This window comes from Sphaerodactylus townsendi, linkage group LG06, assembly GCF_021028975.2.
Source record: "Sphaerodactylus townsendi isolate TG3544 linkage group LG06, MPM_Stown_v2.3, whole genome shotgun sequence".
NCBI lineage: Eukaryota > Metazoa > Chordata > Lepidosauria > Squamata > Sphaerodactylidae > Sphaerodactylus > Sphaerodactylus townsendi.
The window spans coordinates 2902692-2928667 of NC_059430.1; the positions used below are offsets into that span (position 1 = coordinate 2902692).

At 51.8% G+C, this 25976-nt stretch overlaps 1 protein-coding gene and 1 long non-coding RNA gene across 2 annotated transcripts; one reads left to right on the forward strand and one right to left on the reverse strand.

The window, feature by feature from the left end:
• Positions 1 to 5897: 5897 nt before the first annotated feature.
• On the reverse strand, positions 5898 to 7903 carry LOC125434947. The gene is made up of 2 exons (XR_007244842.1): positions 7769 to 7903; positions 5898 to 5974 (listed from the first exon to the last, which is right to left on the reverse strand). It is a non-coding gene; the product is annotated as an uncharacterized LOC125434947 (long non-coding RNA).
• A 100-nt stretch (positions 7904 to 8003) lies between these two features.
• Positions 8004 to 10620, forward strand: LOC125434936 (protein SCO2 homolog, mitochondrial). Its single transcript, XM_048500805.1, has 2 exons — positions 8004 to 8094; positions 9310 to 10620. Exon 2 carries the CDS (start codon positions 9312 to 9314, stop codon positions 10263 to 10265), a length of 954 nt encoding a protein of 317 aa, XP_048356762.1. The 5' UTR covers positions 8004 to 8094; positions 9310 to 9311; the 3' UTR covers positions 10266 to 10620.
• The last annotated feature ends 15356 nt before the right edge of the window (positions 10621 to 25976 follow it).

Sequence of the window (25976 nt, forward strand, 5' to 3'; positions counted from 1 at the left end):
CCTCCTCTCAGCAGTAGCGCGCAGAACTGGAAGCAGTCTAGCAGGAGGTGCACCGGCATGCATGGCAGCCTGCGCCTGCGTGCATTCGTTTCCCACCCAAGGACCAGCACAGCGGCTGCGTCCTTGCCACAACCCCGCCCAGGAATGCCCCGCCCCCGTTGTGCCCCGCCCAGCCCCATTGGCGCTACGCCACAGTTTGAATCCCACCCCCATGGGAACCTGTTACCGTGTTTCCCCGAATATAAGACAGTGTCTTATATTAATTTTTGCTCCCAAAGATGTGCCATGTCTTATTTTCAAGGGATGTCTTATTTTTCCTGTGTTCTGTTCATCGGGCATGCTTCCAAACAAAAACTTTGCTACGTCTTACTTTCGGGGGATGCCTTATATTTCGCACTTCAGCAAAACCTCTACTATGTCTTATTTTTCGGGGATGTCTTATATTAGGGGAAACAGGGTACTAAAATTTTTGGATAACACCACTGATTCTAGCCCAGCCTTTGCTCGCTGGTCATCTTCCTAGGTTGGTGCTCTCAGGTTCGCAGACGACTTTCCAAAGAGACGTGCCGAGGTTGTTTGCTGTTGCCTGCCTCTGTGTAGCACCCCTGAACTTCTTTGTTCCAAGTACTAACCAGACCAACCCAGCACAGCTTCTGAGAACTGACAGAACTGGGCCAACTTGGGGCCTCTGGGTCAGGCCGGAGTCTTCCTTAGACGCACCTTTTGTTGAAGAACGGTGTCCGTCTGGCAGGAACAGGAGCGCGAGGCCCGGCTGCCTCCCTTCCGGCCTCCGCTCACAAGCCACAGACCTGCTGTGAAGTGTTTGGAACGATGCTGGCTGCCACCGAAATGCCAAGGAGGGACTCCAGAAGCCCAGGGCTTGTGGCAGTCCCTCCTGCATCAGAATGGGATGCCATTTCCCTGTCACCAAGAACAGCCATTCTACAGTGCCAGCCGTGCCCTCTGCCAGCTGCAGCGCTGCCGAAAAGGCCAGGGGATTTTACTTTCAGTGCCCTTTGTCCACCGAAGGCCCTGATGCCTTTTGTACCCCTTCAGCTATTTAAACCAATTTTTCCTTTGTGCAAGAGCAAAGAAAAGTGGATGTATTGGGGGGGGCGGGCGGGCCGGGGCTTGTGTTGCTGCTGCTGCTCTCTCTGCTTCTTATCCTTTCTCCGGGTGAGAGACCAGACCTCGTCCCCCAACAAAGCAAGGAGAGTTTCTTCTTTCTTTTGGCCTCTTGTAGCGGAGTGCTGTTTTCCTGAAGGTGTCTCATAAGAACAAGCCAGCTGGATCAGACCAGAGTCCATCTAGTCCAACTCTCTGCTACTCGCAGTGGCCCACCAGGTGCCTTTGGGAGCTCACAGGCAGGAGGTGAAATCAATGGCCTGCTGCTGCTGCTGCTGCTGCTCCCGAGCACCTGGACTGTTGAGGCATTTGCAACCTCAGATCAAAGAGGATCAAGTTTGGTAGCCATAAATCGACTTCTCCTCCATAAATCTGTCCAAGCCCCTTTTAAAGCTATCCACCTCCTGTGGCAGCATATTCCAAACACCAATCACACGTTGCGTGAAGAAGCGTTTCCTTTTATTAGTCCTAATTCTTCCCCCCAGCATTTTCAATGGATGCCCCCTGGTTCTAGTATTGTGAGAAAGAGAGAAAAATTTCCCTCTGTCCACATTTTCTACCCCAGGCATCATTTTATAGACTTCAATCGTATCCCTCCTCAGCCGTCTCCTCTCCAAACTAAAGAGTCCCAAACGCTGCAGCCTCTCCTCATAGGTGTAGTCTTGCCCACGAGGCCCCAAGGAAGAGATGACACGCGGAGATTCCATCTGGTGGAGAGAGCCAGTAGCAGGAAGCGCGGGATCTCGTGATCCTGGCAACTCTGCCTTGTGCCAGGCTCGGGCTCCTTTTATTAGGGTTTACAAGAGGGGGGGCAACGTGGGCGGACCGGGAGGCGGGAGAGCGGGAGGTCATCATGTGATGCATGATCTCATAGGGCTGCTATGTGCAGGAGGAAGCGTCTGCGTCTGGGTCTAATCCACACCTGGAGGGCAAGAGCCCCTTTGTCCCTTTGTCTGGGACATCTGGTGACCGTGAGTCAGGCATCTCATGACCTGTGACTCACGGGGGACTGGGGGGTGGGGGAGCTTGTGCGCCCAGAAGGCCGTAGCCGGCACCGGCATGCCAGGCGCTCTTTCTACGGTTCTGCTGGGTTCGCGGGCTCACCCCTACAATAGGGAAGGTGCTCCAGTCCCTCAATCATCCTCTGCTTCTTATCCTTTCTCCGGGTGAGAGACCAGACCTCGTCCCCCAACAAGGCGAGGAGAGTTTCTTCTTTCTTTTGGCCTCTTGCAGCGGAGTGCCGTTTTCCTGAAGGTGTCTCAAAACGGCGCTTTCTTTCTTTTCTTTTTTTTGCAGCTGAGAGTTCCTGTTAAAAAGGTGTTTCCTGCACAGCTTTGTTTCTGTTCAAGGATGGGGAGGGGGGCCCTGGGGCCTTTTTGCACACCCAGAGCTGGCAGATGTGCTGAAGAAATGTGGGGGAAAGACTGAGGGAGCTTCCCAGCCCCACACGGCGCTCTCTGTTGCCAGTCAGCCGCAGACACGGAACGCTCTGTACCCGGCGTAGCTGCTGGAAGGGGAATGGCCTTGTTGAAACACAGCATCTCTTAATTGCCTGAATAGCAAGAGGTCCTTCATGTAGTCACCTGAGAAGAGAGCCTCAGAGGGTGCATGGATGGCAAGCAACCAGCAGAGGGCAGCCAACTCCTGCCAATAAGAGATTGAACAGACTTCCTGTCAATAAGAGATTAAATAAACTTCCAGCCAATACTGGATAGGTTTTAAAAGTCAAGAATGTGAGTTTTAATGGGGTTGGGGGGGCGGGAGGAAGCAAGATCTACTCCTTTGGAGAGAACCTCAGGAGAGCCCTGCTGGATCAGACCAGGGAGGGTCCATCTAGTCCAGCATCCTGCCTCACACAGTTCCCAACCAGTTACTCTGAAAAGGCCAACAGGACATAGACCAAGTCCTTCCCCTGATAAGAACCTCAGGAGAGCCCTGCTGGGTCAGACCAGGGAGGGTCCATCAGTCCATCACCTGGCTTCACACAGTGGCCACCTAGTTCCTCTGCAGGGCCATCAACAGGGCACAGAGGCCAAGTCCTTCCCCTGATAAGAACCTCACAAGAGCCCTGCTGGATCAGACCAGGGAGGTCCAAGTAATCCAGCATCCTGCCTCACCCGGTGGCCAGCCAGTTCCTCTGGAGGGCCATCAACAGAGCACAGAGGTAAAGGCCTTCCCCTGTTGGGAACCCCAGAAGAGCCCTGCTGGGTCAGACCAGGGAGGGTCCATCTAGTCCAGAATTGCCAGGTTGGCTGGCTTCACTCAGTGGCCAGCCAGTTTCTCTGGAGGGCCATCAACAGGGCATAGAGGCTGAGGCCTTCCCCTGATAAGAACCTCAGGGAAGGTCCATCTGGTCCATCATCCTACCTCATTCAGTGGCCCACCAGTTCCTCTGGAGGTCAAACAATGGGAGAGAGACAGCGACCTTTCCCTGCTGCTGCGTCCTGGTACTAGGATTCAGAGTTTGACTTCCTGTTTATATGGAGGTCCCGTTTATATGGAGGTCTGCACACTCAAAGGCTTGCCTGGCATGCTTATTTAAACTGAGATGTACTTGACTGATCAGGTGACTGATCTCACCTGCCATGGAGCCACGATGTGCCAAGTGCCCAGAGACCACCATCTTTACCTTGGACTTCCCCCCTGCCAAATATGGAGCTGTTCCTATTGGCCTACCTTGCAGAACTGTTGCATGGATTTCTGAGGATCATTAAGTGCCCCAAATTCTCCATATAGAGTGGCAAGGATTCTTATTTCACCCTATCGCTGGTTTCAATACTGAACCGTTGTAGGTCCCACTGCTTGGGCATGCATTAAAAAAAGGCAGAGGCCGTTGTCTGCAACCACAGCTCAGTGCTTCCTGTGCCAAGAACCAACACAAGCCCAACAGAATCAAAGCAGAACCCAGGAATCCCAGCTGAACCACAAGCCAATGTGGCAAGCCCAACAGAACCAATGTCAAACCAGAGGATCCTAGCAGAACAAAATGTGTGGGAGGCTTTTGCAATATGTGACAGAGAAGCCCAGCAGAACTGTGGGCCAAGGAAGCTGTGTAAGCCCAACAGAACCAATGTCAAATGAGAGAATCCTAGCAGAACAAAATGAGTGGGGGGCGGGGCTTTTGCAAGACCAACAGAATCAATATGTAGCAGTGTGAGCCCAACAGAACCAAAATCAAACCAGCAGGATTTTGGGAGGGGGTCTGTTTAGAACCAAGGGCAGTTCACAGAAGCCATCAGTACAATCTTATACATTTTGTAAGCCCAGCAGAACCAATTGCCATCTATTGATTAACATGCATTGACTTCCTGTTTATATGGAGGTCCCGTTTCGTCTGCACACTCAAAGGCTTGCCTGGCATGCGTATTTAAACTGGGATGTACTTGACTGATCAGGTGACCGAGGAAGGCCTCAGAAAGCGAAAGGGCTCTGGGCGATCCCGATCCTCCTCTCTCAGCAGCCTGTGCACCACCACGGCCTCAGGAGGAGCTCTCCCCCACTGGCTCTCCTTCCCCACCTCCCATCCCTCCAAGGAGGAACGTTTCCCGCATGCAGATTAACTTCATTAATTTTGGTGCTGCGGTGGGTTGAGGCAGGCAGACCTTTGTCCTACTCTGTCCTTTTCGATGCCAACAAGAGGCAGGACTGTTCTGGTGCAGCTGAATTATTTTCTTCATGCAATTCTGGTTTGGTTTGGCCGGGGACTATGTGAGCGCCGACTCTATCCCCCTGTAGCAGTGGCGGCGAACCTTTTCCAGACCGAGTGCCCAAATGGCAACCCCAAACCCACTTGGCTGTCGCAAAGTGCCAACCACTGACGAATTTAACCTGAATACTGAGGTTTTAGTTTAGAAAAAACAGTTGGCTCCGAGGTGATGCGTTACTCAGGAGTAAGCTTGGTGGCAGGTAGTCAGTGGCTTTGCTTTGAAGCAACCGATTACCAACTCTTCCAGCGGGTAAATCATGACCCTGGGAGGGTTGACTCAGAAGCAAGCCCCATTGCCAGCAACCAAGCTTGCTAACAGGTAAAGGGTCACGCTTTAGTTCCTCCCATGGAAATCAGTGGGGTTTAACAGCGCTTAACAGGGTTACCTACACTGCTTATCCAAAGCTACGTCTTGGGTTTAATGCTAGTAATCCAAGCCCAGCTGACCCAGGCCAGCCTAGAAGTGTGTGTGGAGAGGGGGCTCTCTGTTGGCGCATGCCCACAGAGAGGGCTCTGAGTGCCACCTCTGGCACCCGTGCCATAGGTTCACCACCACTGCCTTATAGTACTGTAGCCCTTCCCCATTGCAGCCACCATAGTCCATCTCGTGTGCCTCTTGCCCTCTGCTGCACAACTACAAGAGTCCAGCAGAGTGGATTTCCAGATACCAGGTGGATTCGAAAGGGTGTTAGGGATTGGTGAGACGTGGTGGGACGGGCTTTTCTGCTTCTTTCTCGTGACATTTTAATGTGGGAAGAGCGTGCCTCGACTTCCCAACACTGACAAGGAAAATGCTGGCACAGAAACGAACTCCCTTTGCTCGTCCTCACAGTCTCAAACTGGGAAGTTGACCTTCAGGAAGGCCAGCTGCCGTGGGGCAACGATGCGGCAATGTTGCTTGTGTGGGCAAAAACACACAGCCTCTGCATGCTTGTCCAAGGGCACAAGAAGAGCCTCTGGCAGCCCAGACCCTCTCCTTCATGGCCCAGCTGCTCAGTGGGTTGCTGATCTGCGACTTCTAGGGCTCAGCAAGGAACTCCCCTCCCCCACACATGCTGCAGCCACCGAGAGGACATCTTGTTTATTTTGTTTATTCAGAAATACCAATACAGTCTTCTTTGCTGGGTTATCTTGAGCTATTATCTGTAAAAATAGAGAAAGAGTTGTATTGTTGAAGGCTTCCATGGCCAGAATCACTAGGGTGTTGAGGGTTTTCTGGGTTGAATAGCCATGTTCCAGTAGCATTTTCTCTTGATGTTTCACCTGCACCTGTGGCTGGCATCTTCAGATCCTCTGACGGTGCCAGCCACAGATGTAGGTGAAACGTCAGGAGAAAACGCTACTGAGACACAGCCAAGCAACCCAGAAAACCCACAACACCGTAAAGAAAAGAGTTATTTAAGTGACTATATGAGTTAAAGCAGAGGTGGTTCTCACCAATTCTCTAGAAGTGGTTACTAATTTTTTTCTAAGTTCCGAGAAGGGGTTACTAAAGCAACCTCCCTGCCCAATGGGGACTGGAAGTGCGTGTGCGCGGCAGCGCCACTGTTTGAATCCCACCACCGTCGGAACTGTTATTAAATTTTTTGGATCCCACCACTGAGTTAAAGACTTACAAGTGTTAATACACCTTTATGCGTTTTTGTGGTCTTTATTTCCAAATCCAAAACCTTTATTAGGCATAAAACCGGAGTGTGTCATGAGTTCCAAATACAATAAAAAGATCATTATTGCACAACTTACAGTACACAGAGTAAAAATGTAGTCACAGCTTCAGAGATTTCAGCATTAGAGTTATTTAGAAGCTTAGCCATTTTTATCTTATCAGAAAGGAGCATAAATCCTGTTGGTAATACAGTGCTCAAATCAGTTCTGATGTTGTTGTATTTGGAACAGTGAAGAAGAATATGAGAAAGTGTATCAGTGGTATCAGGACAAAATCGACAGCAACGCTCATTTTGTGGGATATTAGAGAAGCGACCTTGAAGATGGACTGACGGAAAAGAGTTACACCTTGCTGTAGTCATGACTCATCTGCAATTGTAATTAACAAGATGTTCCAGGTATATAGCAGGGCTAGAGGTCTTTATTTAACCTTCCATGGGCACCTGGAGATCTTTGGCTATTACAACTGATCTTATGGAGAAGGTGGTGGAGTCTCCTTCTCTGGAGGTTTTTAAGGAGAGTCTGGGTGGCCACCTGTCTGTCAGGAGTGCTCTGATGGTGTGTTCCTGCATGGCAGGGGCTTGGACTGGGTGGCCTTTGGGGTCTCTTCCAACTCTAGGATTCTGTGCGATCAATAGCCCTGGAGAAAATAGAAGCTCTGGCAGGGGTTGATGGGAACTGTAGTCCATAACATCTGGAGTGCCAAAGGTTCGCCACCACGGCTCTATAGTATTACACCCAGCTGAGGTCCCTTCCCTTCCTAACCCACTCCCTTCCTCGTCCCCACTTTCAAAATCTGCAGGGATTTCGTAACCCAGAGCTGGCCACACTGCACAGCCATTCCCCAAATAGTGGACAACGACTGTCCCACCCTGGCAGACACCAACAGACCCGGCAAAGGACACAGCTCTGCCATCCCCTGCAGGAGCTAATTACCCAACGTGGAGGGTTGCCAACTTGGGGTTAATTTCCTGCCATCGAAGTATCTCCCTCCTGCTTGACCCCACCTTCTGGCTGGGATATAAGATGCGGAGCTCTCTATTCCAGCTAGTATCTGACAAAGGAAGCTAGGACACGTGTCTTGGCAATCCAATGGCACATCCACACGTGTGTATGGCCCCAGTCTCCTGTGCATATATAGTAATGATGCCGCACAACCCGGAGTTCCTGGGCTCTGGAGGGAGGCGCAGAGAGGCAAAGAGTGGACGGTTTGAGAGTGAACCAGAAAACCTGAAGAAGCCCCCGCAGCCCAACGCCCCCCCGCCCTCCTACCCAGGAAGGTGCTTTGGAGGCATGGCCCCCGGGAAGGCCTGCATCGGAGTTCGCCCCCGGAACTTCCAGCCACTGAAAGGGACAAAAGCAGCAACCGCCGCCGCCAGCTTTCCTTTCGGCTCCAGCACACAAAGGGTGCCGTGCTGGGTCGGGGCTCCCTCTTCTGGCCGCTTCCGGGAACTGCTCAGCTCCTCCGCGGATCCTTTTGCGCAAGCGCACAATTCCGGAGGAGGAGGCGGTGCTCGATACGCATGCGCCGACTGGTCGGATCCGCCTAGCGGAAGACTCCCCAGGCCGGGCAGGCGGAGGAACCCGGAAGCACGTGGGTGAGCGTGAGCGAGGGGAGGAAGGAAGGACTGAATGGGGCGCCTCCTAATATCCGCTCAGTCCCCAACTGCACACTTTGGGGCGTTCAGTCCGGGGGTGGGGCGGTGGGAGGGAAGAGGAGAGAGAGGCCAGCTTGTTCATTGCAGTTCACCCTGAGACCCCCACACCCCACCCCCGGCACATGACCTTGGAGTCTGGGGGTGGGGGATTTCCAACTTCCAGGTGGGGCCTGGAGACCTCCCGGAATTTAAAAAGCAACTGAGAATCTGCCTCTTCTGTTCTACTCTACTAATATATACACACCCACCCAACAAGGCCAGCCCCGGGGGCGGGGGGGGGGCAGAGCCACTCGGAGCTGCCTGGAGTGGGGGGATTCAGGGGTGGGTGGAAAGAGTCAGGGTAGTAGAGGGAGAAATATGGACCTCGGACTGTTGGGGTTGGGAGAGGGGTGAAAATATCTTCAGTAGGTTCTTTCTTATCACGAGGGAGGAGAGAGCCCCAGACTCCGCTCTCAGCATTTCAGAGGGAGAAAATGGGATTAAACTGAGCGTTTGGTTGAAAGATGTCCAGACACCTTTGAGGAGAGAGCATGGCTCAGTGGTAGAGCAGGAAGAAGGGCTGGATTTATATCCCCCCCTTTCTCTCCTGTAGGAGACTCAAAGGGGCTTACAAACTCCTTGCCCTCCCCCCCCACCACAACAAAGACCCTGTGAGGTGAGTGGGGCGCTGAGAGCTCCGAAGAACTGTGACTAGCCCAAGGTCACCCAGCTGGCGTGTGTGGGAGTGCACAAGCTAATCTGAATTCCCCAGATAAGCCTCCACAACTCAGGTGGCAGAACGGGGAATCAAACCCGGTTCCTCCAGAATAGAGTGCACCTGCTCTTAACCACTACGCCACTGCTGCTTGGAAGGTCCAGTCTCTGGCATCTCCAGTTAAAAGGATCAGATAAGAGGCGATGTGAAAAACCCTTTTCTGCCAGAGACGCCAGAGAGCAGCTGCCAGTCTGGGCAGACGATACTGACTGACATGGACCAGCGGTCTGGATTCCAGCTGGAGGCCTCTTCATGTGTTCTCATGTTATTGGGAAACCCTGCAGTTGCCATTTAAGTGTCCCTGTGAATTTGGGTGCAGCTGTGAGATGGGGGTGGGTGGGGTCCTGCTCTCCCCCACCCCATCCTGTGCATCTGTGACTCTCTCTGGCTTTCTCTTTCAGGGATGCTCCGATCCTTTGCCAGCCTGCCGCTTTGGCAGGTCCCGCCCCGTAGGGTGCTCCGCATCTGCCTCTGGGGGGGACCCTGGCCTATCTCTGAACAAGCCAGGAGCTATCTGGCTCCCCACTCATGTTGCAGCTCAGGGTGGCAGGCCAAGGGAATCAGCCATGCCAATGTTTCTGCCCGTGCTTGCCGAACAGCCCAGGATATCCGACCTGGAGGAAGAAGGGCCTTGGGCCGTATCAGGCCGGGGTGGGGCAGAGCTAGTTTGAGGCCTTTCTCCCAAGGGCCCCTGCAGAGCCCTGCCTCCGGCCCACATATCCAGCTGCGGAGTCGGTTGCTGATCACCTTCCTCTTTGGGGGCGGGATCCTGGCAGCGTGGCTGTACGTGCGGAGGGAGAAGGTGCAGAAGGAGAAACTGAGGCGCATCGAGGAGCTGAAGAAGGTGGCCGTCGGGCAAGGGGATTTCCGGCTGGTGGACCACACGGGGCGGCCCCGCTGCAAGGCCGACTTCCGGGGCAGCTGGGTCCTCCTCTACTTCGGCTTCACGCACTGCCCCGATATCTGCCCGGAGGAGCTGGAGAAGGTGAGTCAGGTGGTGGAGCTGCTGGACCGAGAGGCGGGGCTCCCCCGGGTTCAGCCCGTCTTCATCACCGTGGACCCCGAGCGGGACGACGTGGAGGCCGTGGCCAAGTACGTGCGGGAGTTCCACCCGCGCCTCCTGGGGCTGACGGGCACCCCCGAGCAGGTGCGTGAGGCCGGACGGGCCTACCGGGTCTACTACAGCGCCGGGCCCAAGGACGAAGACGACGACTACATTGTGGACCACACGGTGATCGTGTACCTGCTGGCCCCGGATGGGCTCTTTGTGGATTATTACAACCGCAGCAAGACCGAAGCCCAGATTGCGCAAAGCGTCAAGGGCCACATGGACACCTACAGGAGCCTCCTGAGCTGAGCCCAGCTGGTACAGCCCCGAGCCGGAACGGGCAGCCCCGAGCCCATGCGGAGAAGTACTGGCTTGTCTGCTGAGCTGGGCTGTGTGTGGTTTCCCAGTTGATGCAGCGTCCAGCTGGAACAGGCATCCCAGAGCCCACACGGAGGGTCTCCGCCTTGCCTCCATTCCTGGCCTCAGTGCTTGTTCTTACGCTGGCTGGGCTTTTTAGCAGCAAACGAGTCAACTGGGACTCGAGAAGGTGCTGAATCCAGGAAGCATTTAGGAAGGCTGGCTTGCAAACAAACCTTTGCAGATATACTGCTGCACAGACATTATTTTCTCCGTAGCCGTGATTAAATCGGTTGTTCAGAATGAAGTGGTTTTAAAACAGATTCTGCCTTTTGTGGTTCTCATTCGTGTATTCTGAATACTGCAAGCCAGCATAGCCGTTTCGCCTGGCTGTTCTGCAAAGGGGCTCCGCATCGAAGTTATTGTTACCCATAAAGTCAGGAATGGATTAGGAAGAACCAGGGAATGGGTTTAATAGGGGCTCTGCAAGTACATAACATAAGAAGAGCCCTACTGGATCAGTGGCAGCTCAGACCCTCTGCAAGTCCAACATCATAAGAACCTAAGAACTAGCCTGCTGGATCAGACCAGAGTCCATCTAGTCCAGCTCTCTGCTACTCGCAGTGGCCCACCAGGTGCCTTTGGGAGCTCACAGGCAGGATGGGAAAGCAATGGCCTTCTGCTTCTGCTGCTCCTGAGCACCTGGTCATGATGAGAATAGCAGTGGCGAATCCTTTGGCACTCTAGGGATACAGGATTGCTACTCTCCACTATAGCTCCCTGCCAGCATGGCCAATTGGTCATGCTGGCAGGGGCTGATGGGAATTGTAGTCCATAACATCTGGAGAGCCAAAGGTTCGCCACCACGGATATAGAAGCTCTTCCACCAATGTTGCTAGTAGCCTCTGATAGATCTATCTTCCATGAATCTAATCCCCTTTCAAAGCCTGTGGCCATCACTACATTCTCTGCCAGCAGATTTTACAGGTGGACTGCCTTTGAACATGGAGGTTCCCTTTATTCACTAGGCCGTGCTGGCAGGGGCTGATGGGAATTGTAGTCCATGAACACCTGGAGAGCCGCAGGTTGCAGACCCCTGCACTACGGCTAGTAGCCTCTGATAGATCTATCTTCCATGAATCTAATCCCCTTTCAAATAATTGTGGCCATCACGACATTGTCTGCCAGCAGATTTTACATTTTAACCACTCACTGTTTAAGGAAGTATTTCCTTTTGCCCATCAGTGTCATTGGATGCCCTCAAATTCTAGTATTTTGGGAGGGGAAGAAGAAATTCCGTGTGCCAACTCCCTTTGTCCCGTGCATGATTTTATAAACCTTTATCAGGTGTCCCCCCCCCCCCCCACGTACTTTTTCTATACTGGAAAGGCCCAGACTCGTCAGCCCTTTCTTTCAGCCATAGGGAAGGGGGTACCAGCTCCTCATCCTCTTGGTTGCCCTCTTTTTTATGGCTAATAAAGTTTATTACAATAACATGGTTGAAATATTTAAAATCATTACAATGATATATTGGTAAAAAAAGAGAAAATAGAAAGAGAGAAAAGAAACAAAGATAAACAGAGACAAAAAATATAGTTATTAGTATCCTGTTTTCCCCAATATAAGACATCCCTGGAAAATAAGACATAGTAGAAGTTTTGCTGAAGTGCGAAATATAAGGCATCCCCCAAAAATAAGACGTAGCAAAGTTTTTGTTTGGAAGCATGCCCGACGAACAGAATACAGAAAAATAAGACATCCCCTGAAAATAAGACATAGCGCATCTTTGGGAGCAAAAATTAAAAGACACTGTCTTATTTTCGGGGAAACACGGTAACTAAGTTAAGTAGAAAGCTATATAACATAACTGGTCAGGAATATAAGATAATATTATAACGACTTCCCCTTTAATCATCTAACAATTGGCAAACATAAATCATGTACTCAAAACTAGGGGTAATGTAAGAAGAAATGAGAAGTAAGGAAAACAAAATGAATTGTTTCTAAGTACTCCAAGTTAGACAGTTTGGAATACTATATTGTTGGGCTCCATAAAATAGCCAAGGTTTCCAGGTAGTGCTGTAGGTTTTAGCTGGATCTTTTTTTAGCCACTGTGACAGTAACACACAATCAAAATGGCCATCCATCCTCTGTTGAAAAACTTCCAAAGAAGGAGACCCCACAACTCTCTGAGGCAGCACGTTCCGCTGTCCAACAGCCCTGACGGTCAGGAAGTTCTTCCTAATGTTTAGTTGCAATCTCTATTCCTGCCCCTTGAATCCATTCCTCTGTCCTTAGTCTCTGGAGCAGCAGAAAACAAGCTCGCTCCCTCTTAAACATGACTTCCCTTCAATATCTAAACATGGCTATTATGTTGCCCCTTAACCTTCTCTTCTCCAGCTCCCTAAGTTGCTCCTCATAGGACATGGATTCCAGACATTTTAGTCATTCTCCTCTGGACACATCCCAGCTTGTCAATTTCCTTCTTGAATTGTGGTGCCCAGAACTGTACACAATATTCCAGGTGAGGTCTAACGAATGCAGAATAGAGAGGTACAATTCCCTTGATCTAGACACAAAACTCCTATTGATACGGCCCAGGATCACATTGGCTTTCTTGGCTGCCGCATCACACTGCTGACTCATACTCAGTTTGTGGTCTACTAACTCTCAGATCCCTTTCACTTGTAGTGTTGTCAAGCCAGGTGTCGCTCATCCTATATCTGTGCATTTGATTTTTTTTCAGACCAGACGTAGTATCTTTTATTTATCTCTGTTGAAATTAATTTGTGGTTGGTCTGCCACCGCTTTTTCAATTGCTTTCCCCCCGAAAGGGAAGATGAGAGAATCGGTGAGAATTAGCCACGTCATTTCTTTCCATAGAGATTTATTTTTTTCAGTCGCAGATCGGCAGCTACCCTTTCAACTGGACCAGGAAGGTGTCATGAATCTGTGATCTGTTATCAATATCACTATTAAAAACATTTTTATGCGGCCTTTCCACCCAATCAGGGTCCACAAAGCAGCAAACAAACATTACAAGATTTGCACAATATAAAAACGCCATTAAAAGTATTAAAAATCCAGTGTAAAACACATAAACAACCCTAGAAGGATGGGCAGAAACTGTTATCAGGGGTCTGCTGGAGGAAACAAAAAAGTCTTCACCTGCTGGTGAAATACATTAATAGAGGGAGACAGGCGAAGCTCCCTCCAGAAGAAGTTCCATAGTTTTGGGGCCAGTCCAAGAAGGCCCTTCCCGCTTATGGCCGCCTGAGGAAAAAGACCGGAGGGCACGGGTTCCGGAAGAGCCTCGGCCTTCCAGAAGGCGCAGTGTGTGGGCATTCTGCAAGCTTAGCTAAGGAGCAGCAGCGGCATAGGAGGTTGAGAGCTCGTGTATCTAATCTGGAGGAACCGGGTTTGATTCCCAGCTCTGCCGCCTGAGCTGTGGAGGCTTCTCTGGGGGAATTCAGATTAGGCTGTACACTCCCACACACGCCAGCTGGGTGACCTTGGGCTAGTCACAGCTTCTTGGAGCTCTCTCAGCCCCACCTACCTCACAGGGTGTTTGTTGTGAGGGGGGAAAGGCAAGGAGATTGAAAGCCTCTTTGAGTCTCCTGCAGGAGAGAAAAAGGGGGGATATGAATCCAAACTCTTCTTCTTCTTCCCCTTCCTGGCTCTCCGTTGCTTAATGCTGACATAGCACCAGGTGCAGAATGTGGCATGGGCCACGGGTGGCCATTCCTGTGGCAGCCCGTCCCCTGTGCCCTCCCTCCCTTCTCCCTTCCACCTGCTCTTCAGGGAAGGGGCAACCTGTCCGTCACGTCCTCTGCCACAATGGCAGAGGCCGGGCCTCGTCTCCTAGCAACGCGGAAGGAGAATTCTTGTGATGATGCGCCACCCTGATGCTGGCGCATGGGCTCGATGATGTGGAGGCAGCGCCAGAGGCCGCCGGCTCACGATGGGCCTTCTTCTGGGGCTTGTGGCTTTGCTGCGACTCTTGGGGACAAGCGGCTACGACCCAGAGAGTAAGCGCAGCGTAGAGGTTGGAGGCGGGGAGGCGAGCCCTCTTCCCGGGCACTTCCTGGACTGTGCCCCTGCCGGGGGACTCGTCACCAGGCTTTCTATGTGTAGCCCCCAATTCAATCAAGGTTGCTCCACCCATCTTGGGGGACACTCTCTTTCTCAGGGTGGAGGAGAATGCGGGTTGAACATTTCTCAGATCCGGGGGGGGGGGGGGGGTCATATCCTTGGCCTGAAACAGGCGTAGCCCCTCTGCCAGGACAGTTTGACACTGTCCGTATTTGGAAGGTTTATACCCAAGACTCGTGTTGGGATTCTGGTGGTGGGCCACCCAGAGGTGGGATCCAGCAGGTTCTCACAGGTTCCCGAGAGTAGGTTACTCATTATTTGTGTGTGCTGAGAGTGGGTTACTAATTGGTGATTTTGCCCCGTGATTTTTGCCTTAGTTACGCCCCTCCTCTCAGCAGCAGCGCGCAGAACTGGAAGCAGTCTAGCAGGAGGTGCGCCGGTGTGCGTGGCAGCCTGCGCCTGCGTGCATTCGTTTCCCGCCCAAGGGCCGGCGCAGCGGCTGCGTCCTTGCCACTGCCCCGCCCAGGATTGCCCCGCCCCGGAATGCCCTGGCCACGCCCCTGTCATGCCCCGCCCAGCCCCATTGGCGCTACGCCACAGTTTGAATCCCACCACCATGGGAACCTGTTACTAAAATTTTTGGATCTCACCACTGGGACCACCCCTCAAGGTCCCTCTGGCTGAGCTGACCGAGATGGTCACTGGGTGGATGACCCAGAGTGGGTTAGACTGATAAAATTTAGCTATCACAGGCAGATTATGGCTCTGCTGGGCTGGGCAGAAGGCATCACCAGTGCTTCTGAATGGAGGGTTATTCAGAGAATCACGGAGTTGGAAGAGACCCCAGGGGCCATCAAGTCCAACCCCCTGAAATGCAGGAACATAAGAAAGAGCCTGCTGGATGAGACCAGAGTCCATCTAGTCCAGCACTCTGCGACTCGCAGTGGCCCACCAGGTGCCTTTGAGAGCTCACGTGCAGGATGTGAAAGCAATGGCCTTCTGCTGCTGCTGCTGCTCCTGAGCACCTGGTCTGCTAAGGCATTTGCAATCTCAGATCAAGGAGGATCAAGATTGGGAGCCATAGATCGACTTCATAAACTGCAAAGATTGTCATGCCCTTATATAAAGCCGTGGTGCGTGCCGCACTTGGAGTACTGTGTTCAGTTCTGGTCGCCACATCTCAAAAAGGATATCGAAGAGACAGAAAAAGTGCAGAGAAGGGCAACGAGGATGATTGAAGGATTGGAGCACCTTCCCTATGAGGAGAGGCTGCAGCGTTTGGGACTCTTTAGTTTGGAGAGGAGACGTCTGAGGGGGGATTTGATTGAAGTCTATAAAATTATGCATGGGGTAGAAAATGTTGACAGAGAGAATTTTTTCTCTCTCACAATACTAGAACCAGAGGACATACATTGAAAATGCTGGGGGGAAGAATTAGAACTAATAAAAGGAAACATTTCTTCACGCAACGTGTGGTTGGTGTTTGGAAGATGTTGCCACTAACCTGGATAGCTGTAAAAGGGGCTTGGACAGATTTATGGAGAAGTTGATATATGGCTACCAATCTTGATCTTTCTTGATCTGAGATTGCAAATGCCTAAGCAGACCAGGTGCTCAGGTGCAGCAGCAGCAGCAGCAGAAGGCCATTGCTTTCACATCCTCCTGTGAGCTCCCAAAGGCACCTGGTGGGCCACTGTGAGTAGCAGAGTGCTGGACTAGATGGACTCTGGTCTGATCCAGCAGGCTTGTTCTTATGTTCATTGGGTGCCCCCTGGGTCTAGTATTGTGAAAAAGAGAGAAAAAATTCTCTCTGTCAACATTTTCTACCCCATGCATAATTTTATAGACTTCAGTCATATCCCCCCTCAGACGTCTCCTCTCCAAACTGAAGAGTCCCAAACGCTGCAGCCTCTCCTCATAAGGAAGATGCTCCAGTCCCTCAATCGTCCTCATTGCCCTTCTCTGCACTTTTTCTGTCTCTTCGATATCCTTTTTGAGATGTGGCGACCAGAACGGAACACACAATCAAAGCACTCCTGACAGACGGCCATCCAGCCTCTGTTTTAAAACCTCCAAAGAAGGAGACTCCACCGCGCTCCGAGGTCGTGCATTCCACTGTCCAACAGGCCTGACGGTCAGGAAGTTCTTCCTAATGTTTAGGTGGGATCTCTTTTCCTGCACCATTATTCTGTGTCCTAGTCTCTGGAGCAGCAGAAAACAAGCTTGCTCCCTCTTCGACACGGCATCCCTTCAGATATGTAAACGTGGCTATCATGTCACCTCTCAACCTTCTCTTCTCCAGACTAAACATCCCCAGCTCCCTAAGTCTCTCCTCGTAGGGCCTGGATTCCAGACCTTTGACCATTCTGGACCCGTTCCAGCCTGTCAATATCCAGCAGTGGTGTAATGGCTAAGAGCAGGTGCACTCTGATCTGGAGGAACCAGGTTTGATTCTCCACTCTGCTGCCTGAGCTGTGGAGGCTTCTCTGGGGAATTCAGATTAGCCTGTGCACTCCCACACATGCCAGCTGGGTGACCTTGGGCTAGTCACAGCTTCTCGGAGCTCTCTCAGCCCCACCTACCTCACAGGGTGTTTGTTGTGAGGGGGGAATGGCAAGGAGATTGTCAGCCCCTTTGAGTCTCCTGCAGGAGAGAAAGGGGGGATATAAATCCAAACTCTTCTTCTTCTTGAACCTGGTTGCCAACTCGGGGTTCAAAATACCTGGATATTTGAGGGTGGGGGCTCGGGGAGGGGAGGGAACTTGGTAGCCTCTCATGTCGTCTGGTCCACCTTCCAAAGCAGCCATTCTTTTCCCAAGAGAAGTGGCCATCTGTCAGGAGTGCTTTGATGGTGCCCTTTAATTCAGCCATCCCTTTGCCCAAGGACTGTCCTCCCTACGTGGCCCAGTGGCTTGCCTACGGTCACTGGTGGAGGGCACATCTGATGGGAGATTCAAAGCCATGAAGCTTCTTGCTTCGTGGGGGCAATCGAGGCTGGCGTGGCCCGCTCCTTTTCACCCCTCCTTTTCCTTCTCCTCAGCTTGTGGGAAACGGCCCCTGGCTCCCAGCCACGGCGGCAGCATGCGGATCGTGGGGGGCGTTGATGCCCTCCCCGGAGCGTGGCCTTGGCTCGTGAGCATCCAGATCCCAACATCCAAGGGTCCTCAGCACTCGTGCGGGGGGTCTCTCCTCACGGCCCACTGGGTCCTCACTGCAGCCCATTGCTTCAAGACCAAGAGAAGGTAAGCGGGCGAAGGCAGTCCTAGGCCTGCGTGGGAAAGCTGCCCCTTGCCCCCCAGCAAGAAGCCGTGCTTTCGGAACGACACAGCCAGCGCTGCCCCCAAGGAGGTTGTGCTTCCGTGATGTGAGGACCGCCCCCCCTTCCATACTAACCCCTCCCATCCCAGTGTAAACCGCCCCCCACCCCCAGCACCGAAAGCACTTTCAAGTCTATTGCAGCATACAGGAAGAGATGCCATAAAGACGTGTGAGCACTGGGAGAAATCTGCAGGTGAATTTGTGTTGGCAAAATATCAGTTCAGCAGAGTAGCGTAAAAGAGACCAACACACAGTTGCTGAGTAAATAAATGAATTTTACTAACCTTTAGGGAGGGTTACATGGAAAAGAAAAGAACACCTTTCTAGCAGCAGTGGCGTGGGAGGTTAAGAGCTCGTGTATCTAATCTGGAGGAACCGGGTTTGATTCCCCGCTCTGCCGCCTGAGCTGTGGAGGCTTCTCTGGGGAATTCAGATTAGCCTGTGCACTCCCCCACACGCCAGCTGGGTGACCTTGGGCTAGTCACAGCTTCTTGGAGCTCTCTCAGCCCCACCCACCTCACAGGGTGTTTGTTGTGGGGGGGGGAAGGGCAAGGAGATTGTCAGCCCCTTTGAGTCTCCTGCAGAAGAGAAAGGGGGGATATAAATCCAAACTCCTCCTCCTCCTCCTCTTCTAGCACGTAGTTACATACATGCATCTCACGGTTTCACATCGCGACTAAACACTCGTGGTGTGGCTCACCCAGCTTCTGTGCTTCTGTGCTTAAACAAAGAAATACTTTACTTTAGGTAGACTTTCTGTCTACGTGACCAGTGGCATGTTAGCATGCCAGGCAAACTGACCAATCGCTTAATCAACAGACTGGCCATTAACTGTGACCTCAGCAACTAGTTTGCATGCACCCAGTTAACCCTTTCATGTCTGAGTTTGTGACAGACATAAGAACATAAGAACATAAGAACAAGCCAGGTGGATCAGACCAGAGTCCATCCAGTCCAGCTCTCTGCTACTCGCAGTGGCCCACCAGGTGCCTTTGGGAGCTCACGTGCAGGAGGTGAAAGCAATGGCCTTCTGCAGCTGTTGCTCCCGAGCACCTGGACTGTTAAGGCATTTGCAATCTCAGATCAAGGAGGATCAAGTTTGGTAGCCATAAATCGACTTCTCCTCCATCAATCTGTCCAAGCCCCTTTTAAAGCTCTCCAGGTGAGTGGCCATCACCACCTCCTGTGGCAGCATATTCCAAACACCAATCACACGTTGCGTGATGCAGTGTTTCCTTTTATGAGTCCTAATTCTTCCCCCCAGCATTTTCAATGGATGCCCCCTGGTTCTAGTATTGTGAGAAAGAGAGAAAAATGTCTCCCTGTCCACATGTTCTACCCCGTGCATCATTTTGTAGACTTGCAACCCCCCCAACAATTTGGCACAGCTGTGTGACTCCAGTCTGTCCTGGGCCTCCTGTGTTGCAGGGAAGGCTTTGGTGGCCGGTGAGCCTGGGCTTGGCATGCAGGAGGCTCCTGGTTCAAACCCCAGCATTTCCATGGAAAGAGGTCAGGTGGCAGGTGTTGTGAAAGACCTCAGCGCGAAACCACGGGGAGTCGTTGCCAGTCTGAGTAGGCAATACTGATCTTGCTGGACTCAGGGTCTGATTCAGCAGAAGGCAGTTTTGTGAGTACAAAGAACTTCAGGAAAGGGGCTGTGGCTCCGTGAAAGAGCCTCACAGGTCCCCCAGATTTAATCCCTGGCACCTCCACCGAAGGACCACATAGTAGGTGATTCGAAAGACCTTCAAATTAGACCCCAGAGAGCCTCTGCCAGCCTTAAGTAGGCAATTCTGACTTCGATGAACCCAAATCTGATTCCACATAAGGGCACTTCATGTGTGCTTTCAGAACTGACCCCCCCCCCCTTGCAGCCAACACCTATGCAGGGCTAGCTGGTGTTGCTGGTCTCCCCCTCCCCTTTTTAGCCTTTTCAGGATATTGACAAGGTGGAACGGGTCCAGAGGAGGGCAACCAAAATGGTCAAAGGTCTGGAATCCAGGCTCTATGAAGAGAGGCTTAGGGAGCTGGGGGTGTTTAGTCTCTGGAGAAGCGAAGGTTGAGGGGGAACGTGATAGCCCTGTTTAGATATTTGAAGGGATGCCATGTCAAAGAGGGAGCAAGCTTGTTTTCTGTGCCTCCAGAGACTAGGACCGGGAGTCACGGGTTCAAGGTGCAGGAAAAGAGATTCCACCGGAACATTAGGAAGAACTTCCTGACCGTCAGGGCTGTTGAACAGTGGAATTCACTGCTTCGTGGAGTTGTGAAGTCTCCTCCTTTGGAGGTTTTTAAGGAGAGGCTGGATGGCCTTCTGTCAGGAGTGCTTTGATTGTGTGTTCCTGCATGGCAGGGGGTTGGACTAGGTGGCCCTTGGGGGTCTCTTCCAGCTCTGTGATTCTGTGATTCTATGCTTCTAGGCCAGATCCAAACACACACACATATTAGTCTTTATATTTTAGTCTTTATATTTAGTCTTGATATTTTAGTCTTGATATTTTAGTCTTGATATTTTAGTCTTGATATTTATACCCTGCTTTTCTTCCCAGTGGGGATCCAAAATGGCTGGCAACACCATTCCCCCACCCCCAGTTTTATCCTCAGAACAACGGGGTGGGGGTGTTGGTTGGTTGGTTGGTTGGTTGGTTAGGCTGAGAGCGAGCGAGTGACTGTCCCTCGGCCCCCCAATCTCCCAGGGGGCATACATTGAAAATGCTGGGGGGAAGAATTAGGACTAATAAAAGGAAACACTTCCTCACGCATAGCGTGAGTGGTGTTCTTCGATTTCTCTACCACAGAGAAAAATGATGATCGGCACCTAACTTGGAGAGCTTTAAAAGGGGCTTGGACAGATTGATGGAGGAGAAGTCGATCTATGGCTACCATTCTGGATCCTCCTTGATCTCAGATTGCAAATGCCTTAGCAGTCCAGGTGCTCAAGAGCACCAGCAGCAGAAGGCCATTGCTTTAACATCCTGCCTGTGAGTTCCCAAAGGCACCTGGTGGGCCACTGCGAGTAGCAGAGAGCTGGACTAGATGGACTCTGGTCTGATCCAGCTGGCTTGTTCTTATGTTCTTATGTTCTTAAATCCTAGTCTGACCACTCAACCGCATGAGCTCAGGCATCAGAACTCCCGTGGGCACATAAAGGCCTTCAGTCGCTGTGTGGAGCTGGTGACCTGCTTGGGCTTTTCCAGCCTAGGGCAGGAGGGGCCTTCTTGAAAGACACCCCCCCCCCCCAACTGTGCTCTGTTTGCATGCAGCTCCTTGGATCGCTGGAGGATTGTGCTGGGCGCCACCGACCTTTCCAACTTCCCTGTGGGGGTACAACTCCGCTCGGTGCACAGGGTGGTCATCCACCCGGACTACAATCCGCGCACCGAGGCCAACGACATCGCTTTGATGCAGCTCGACAGCCCGGGGAGCTTCAACGACTTTGTGCAGCCGGCCTGCCTCCCGCACGTCACCATGACCAACAGCCCCTTCTCCAGCTGCTACATCAGTGGCTGGGGCACCACCATGGAGAACAGTGAGCAAGCGGCTGGGGGGGGGGGGTGGGCAGGGGCGGGTCAGGCAGGGGCATAAGTCCTGTGGGACTCGATTCTGCAGGGTCTGTAGCCGAGGGCATCAACAGGGAATAACAGGTCACTCTTGACCGGCTTCCCTTCTCCCACCCTCCACCCCCACCTTTTTTCCTTTCATACATACATAAGCCTTTATTGGCATAGTCCAGTGGTGGCGAACCTTTGGCACTCCTGATGTTATGGACTACAATTCCCATCAGCCCCTGCCAGCATGGCCAATTGGCCATGCTGGAAGGGGCTGATGGGAATTGTAGTCCATAACATCTGGAGTGCCAAAGGTTCGCCACCACGGGCATAGTCAGAAAGAGTTACATAAATCGAACAATTGCAGGAATACATGATAGATAAAAGGCCTCACGGGGAGCACAACAAATACGTTCTACTGGGAACTCGCAATTATCTCTGCAATGAAATTGGCGATCTCTTCACAAAGACCGGGGTCCGAGTTGTTTAACAATAGAGATGTTACGTTGCTTGCGTTTCCACAGGGGATGCACGAAATTACGTTCTTCGTGATCTGGGACAGCAAGGCTCTGACTGACCCCGAGCCATCAAGGGCAGGAAAGAGATCGGAATATCTGGGCCACCCTCTTGAACTGGGCCTCGTTGGGGTGTCCCGGTCTAAGCCAGGTCACTTTCGGAGTGGAGACCACCGGGTCTCCAAAACTGGGGAAGCGGGCTGAGTCTCTGCAGAGACAGAGAGCTGATGGTGTTGCTTTTGCTCACAGGGGTGAAGACATCGGATGTCCTGCAGGAGGCCAGAGTGAATATTCTGAACACTGAAAAATGCAACAGCAGCGACTGGTACAATGGGGCCATGAGCCCGTTCACCCTGTGCGCAGGGTACGAGGAAGGGGGCATTGACAGCTGCCAGGTAAATAGCAGCGTGCTCAGCATCTGGTGCTTCCTTCCCCAGGACTTCTTGGGCCAGTAACTGTAGGGCCTGAACAACGTAATTCTCATGGAATAGGGCAGGACAATGGCAGATGTGCCGTGGAGGGGGCCTCCCATCGAGGGATCTCTCTCTCCCCCCAAGCAAGTCCTTCCTCTTCTGTATTCCTTGGCCTTGGCACAGGCAAGGCCTTAGTTGGCTGCTCCCATTCTGGCTTTAGGCCTTAACAGTTGCATTGTCTAGTCCACTGTAACGAACCAGTAAAGTCCAGCCCAAAAGCAACTGTTTTGAGTTCTTTATTGAGCTGGCATTCTTAGTCAGAAACAGGCAATGCGGGAACTGGCCCCCCAACACTCGAACAGCCACTTTTACGGGCTTCCAACCAGTTCCCGCCAAGAACAAATAAACAAATCAGGTTCTCACACAGAGGCTCGCACAGACACTATTACACAGGCAAGCAAGCAAGACAAGCAACTGATAACAGTAACATTCCCCGTTCTGGGCATCCCGCCAAACACTCCAGAAGGAGCCTCTCCAAGGTTGAACAGCAACCTTACATCCACATCTTTCCAGCTTCCTCGCAAGAATATCGTGGGGCACCTTGTCAAAAGCCTTACTAAAACCCAGGTATGCCATGTCCACAGCATTCCCTTTATCTACCAAGTTTGTCACTCTATACAAAAAAGAGAGAGAGATAAGATTAGTCTGGCATGACTTGTTTTTGAGAACCCCATGTTGATTTTCAGTGATCACATCATTCCCTTCCCAGTGCTTACAGACTGTCTCCTTAATGATCTGCTCTAGAATCTTTCCTGGTGTTGATGTCAGGCTGACTGGGTGGATGGTAGCTGTTTGGGCCCTCTTTTTCCCCCTTTTTGAAGATATGGACAACATTAGCCCTCCTCCAGTCCACAGGGTCTTCTCCTGTTCTGCAGGAGTTCTCAAGGATTATAGCAAGCGGTTCTGAGATTCCTTCTGCCAGTTCTTTTAATACCCTTGGGATGTAGTTCATCAGGCCCCGGAAATTTGAATTATTTTAAAGTATTCAGGTATTCCTGAACTAGCCCTTTATCTATTCTGTGCTGAATTTTCCCTACTGTATCTTCAGATCCATTACCCCCCAGTTGAGCACAGGTTTTCTTTTGGGAAAACACCGAGGCAAAGAAGGTGTTGAGTAGTTCTGCCTTTTCTCTGTCCCCTGTTAGAATTTCACCATCCTCTTACTGGTAAATTTACCCTGTAGTCACAAGGTAAATGGACACCCCTTTGGCAGGGGGTGAGGGAGGTTTGTTTATTTATTTGATTTACTAGACTGCCCCTCCCCTTTTGGCCTCAGGGTGGCTTACAACATTTTATTTATTTATTTATTTGTTGGGTTTATAGGCCGCCTCACCCCCGAAGGGCTCGAGGCGGCTCACAATATGGCTGTTCTCTAAGACAGCAAATCAATACAAAAATATAACTTAAACCCATTAAAAACTTAAGCAGCAATTACTAGAAATAAATACAAATTAAAACAACAGAAGTTGTTAAAAACAGGTGCCCGATCTAAAGGCCACATATATATACATTAAGGTGACCAGATGGTCTGGCCCGACCCTAAGGACAGGCAGGTGAAGCGACGGAGCGCACGCCTGTACATCTTGGCGCTTTTAGCTGCAGGAGTGCACTGCCTTCTGGGGCGCTGCCGTTTCGCAGTGCCCCAGAAGGCCATGCTCCTGTGGCTGCACGCGCGGGAGGCTGCCGCACTGCCTTGCGCCCCAGAAGGCAGTGCGGCAGCCTCCCAAAAATCGGGACAATTGAAATAACCCGCGGGCCGCGGGACAAATTGTTTGAAGGCGGGACTGTCCCCCCAAAAGCGGGACGTCTGGTCAGCCTAATATACATATATGTTTGTGTGTGTATATAAATTCTTTTACACACACCCACACACACATACACACACACACACAAGAACCTAAAATCATCCTGCATTGCAGGGGGTTGGACTTGATAGCCTTTGTAGTCTCTTCCAACTCTTATGATGCTATGATTCTATCTAAAAATGTAAAACATTCCAATAAATAAATTCCAATAAAATTACTGCTACTTTGTCTAGATCAGGGGTCTTTAAACTATGGCCCTCCAGATGTTCGTGGACTACAATTCCCATCAGCCCCTGCCAGCATGGCCAAGCGGTAGGACTCATGGGAATTGTAGTCTATCAATGTCTGGAGGGCCATAGTTTGAAGACCCCTGGTCTAGATGGTGAAGATATAACAGTCCTGTAAGGGGGAAATAAACTCAATAACAGCCAGATGGAAAAATGGCAAGGTCAGGTGGTCCTCTCGCTGCCCCACCTGGTGGAACCGGGTCTTACAGGCCCTGCGGAGCAGCATAAGGTCCCACCAGGCCCTTGTCTCACTGGACGGAGCCTTCCACCGCCAGACTGGAGCCAGATGAGCTATCCCGAGCTTTCCTGCAACAGTGTGATGAGACAACTCAGAATGCAGGTTGACCCTTAGCACTGCAGGCAATCCCCTGTTGAGAACCAGAGATGCATCCTGACCCCCATTTTCTCTCCCCAAAAACATTCTTAATGCTCCTTTGCTTCCTTCCACAGGGAGACAGCGGAGGGCCCTTAATGTGCAAGAAACCCCCCACGTCCCTGTATTACGTGATCGGCATTACCAGTTGGGGCAAGGGCTGTGCCCAAGCCAACCACCCCGGGGTCTACACGTCCACCCAGCATTTCCTCGAATGGATCTTAGGGACGATGGTGGGACAGGAACGTATCAAGACGACTGAAGTTCCACCAACACCTCAAACTGAGAAACCAGCTTCCTTCAGTCATTGGCCAGCGGGAATCACACTCTTTCCTATTATAACAGTGCCTGCTATGACAATGGCCCCCAAACCCTCTCCACAAGGAGACACGGTCACTGTGCCCGTGGGAACCCCTTCAACAGCACCTTATGTTCCTTCAGTGTCTACCACCGGAGGTGCTGGTGCGAAATGGTGGAAGACAAGCTCCAGCATGCATTTTGTCACCCTGGAACATACACACCCGCCTACAGAAGCCCCATATATCTCTTCAGAGCATGTTATCACCGTGGAATTTCCACACGCCCCTGAAGAACCAGCTCCTCCCCATCTTGATTCCCTCTCGATCCCTGCGGAAGCAAGGTTCACACTGGAATCCCCCTACATTCCTAAAGAACCACACCCTATCCATCCAGAGCCCCCCTCCACCCCTTCAGAAGCAAGGATCACCCTGGAGCCCCCCTACATTCCAAAAGGACCACACCCTACCCTTCCGGAGCCCCCGTCCACCCCTTCAGAAGCAAGTATCACCCTGGAGCCTCCCTACATTCCAAAAGGACTACACCCTACCCATCCAGAGCCCCCATCCACCCCTTCAGAAGCAAGTATCACCCTGGAGCCCCCCTACATTCCAAAAGGACCACACCCTACCCTTCTGGAGCCCCCGTCCACCCCTTCAGAAGCAAGTATCACCCTGGAGCCCCCCTACATTCCAAAAGGACCACACCCTACCCTTCCGGAGCCCCCGTCCACTCCTTCAGAAGCAAGAATCACCTTGGAACCACCCTACATTCCAAAAGGACTACACCCTACCCTTCCGGAGCCCCCGTCCACCCCTTCAGAAGCAAGTATCACCCTGGAGCCCCCCTACATTCCAAAAGGACTACACCCTACCCTTCTGGAGCCCCCCTCCACCCCTTCAGAAGCAAGTATCACCCTGGAGCCCCCCTACATTCCTAAAGAACCACACCCTACCCT

What these genes read in the sequence shown, in the direction of transcription:
- LOC125434936 (XM_048500805.1), top strand. Translation starts at nt 9,312, where the DNA reads ATGCTCCGATCCTTTGCCAGCCTGCCGCTTTGGCAGGTCCCGCCCCGT.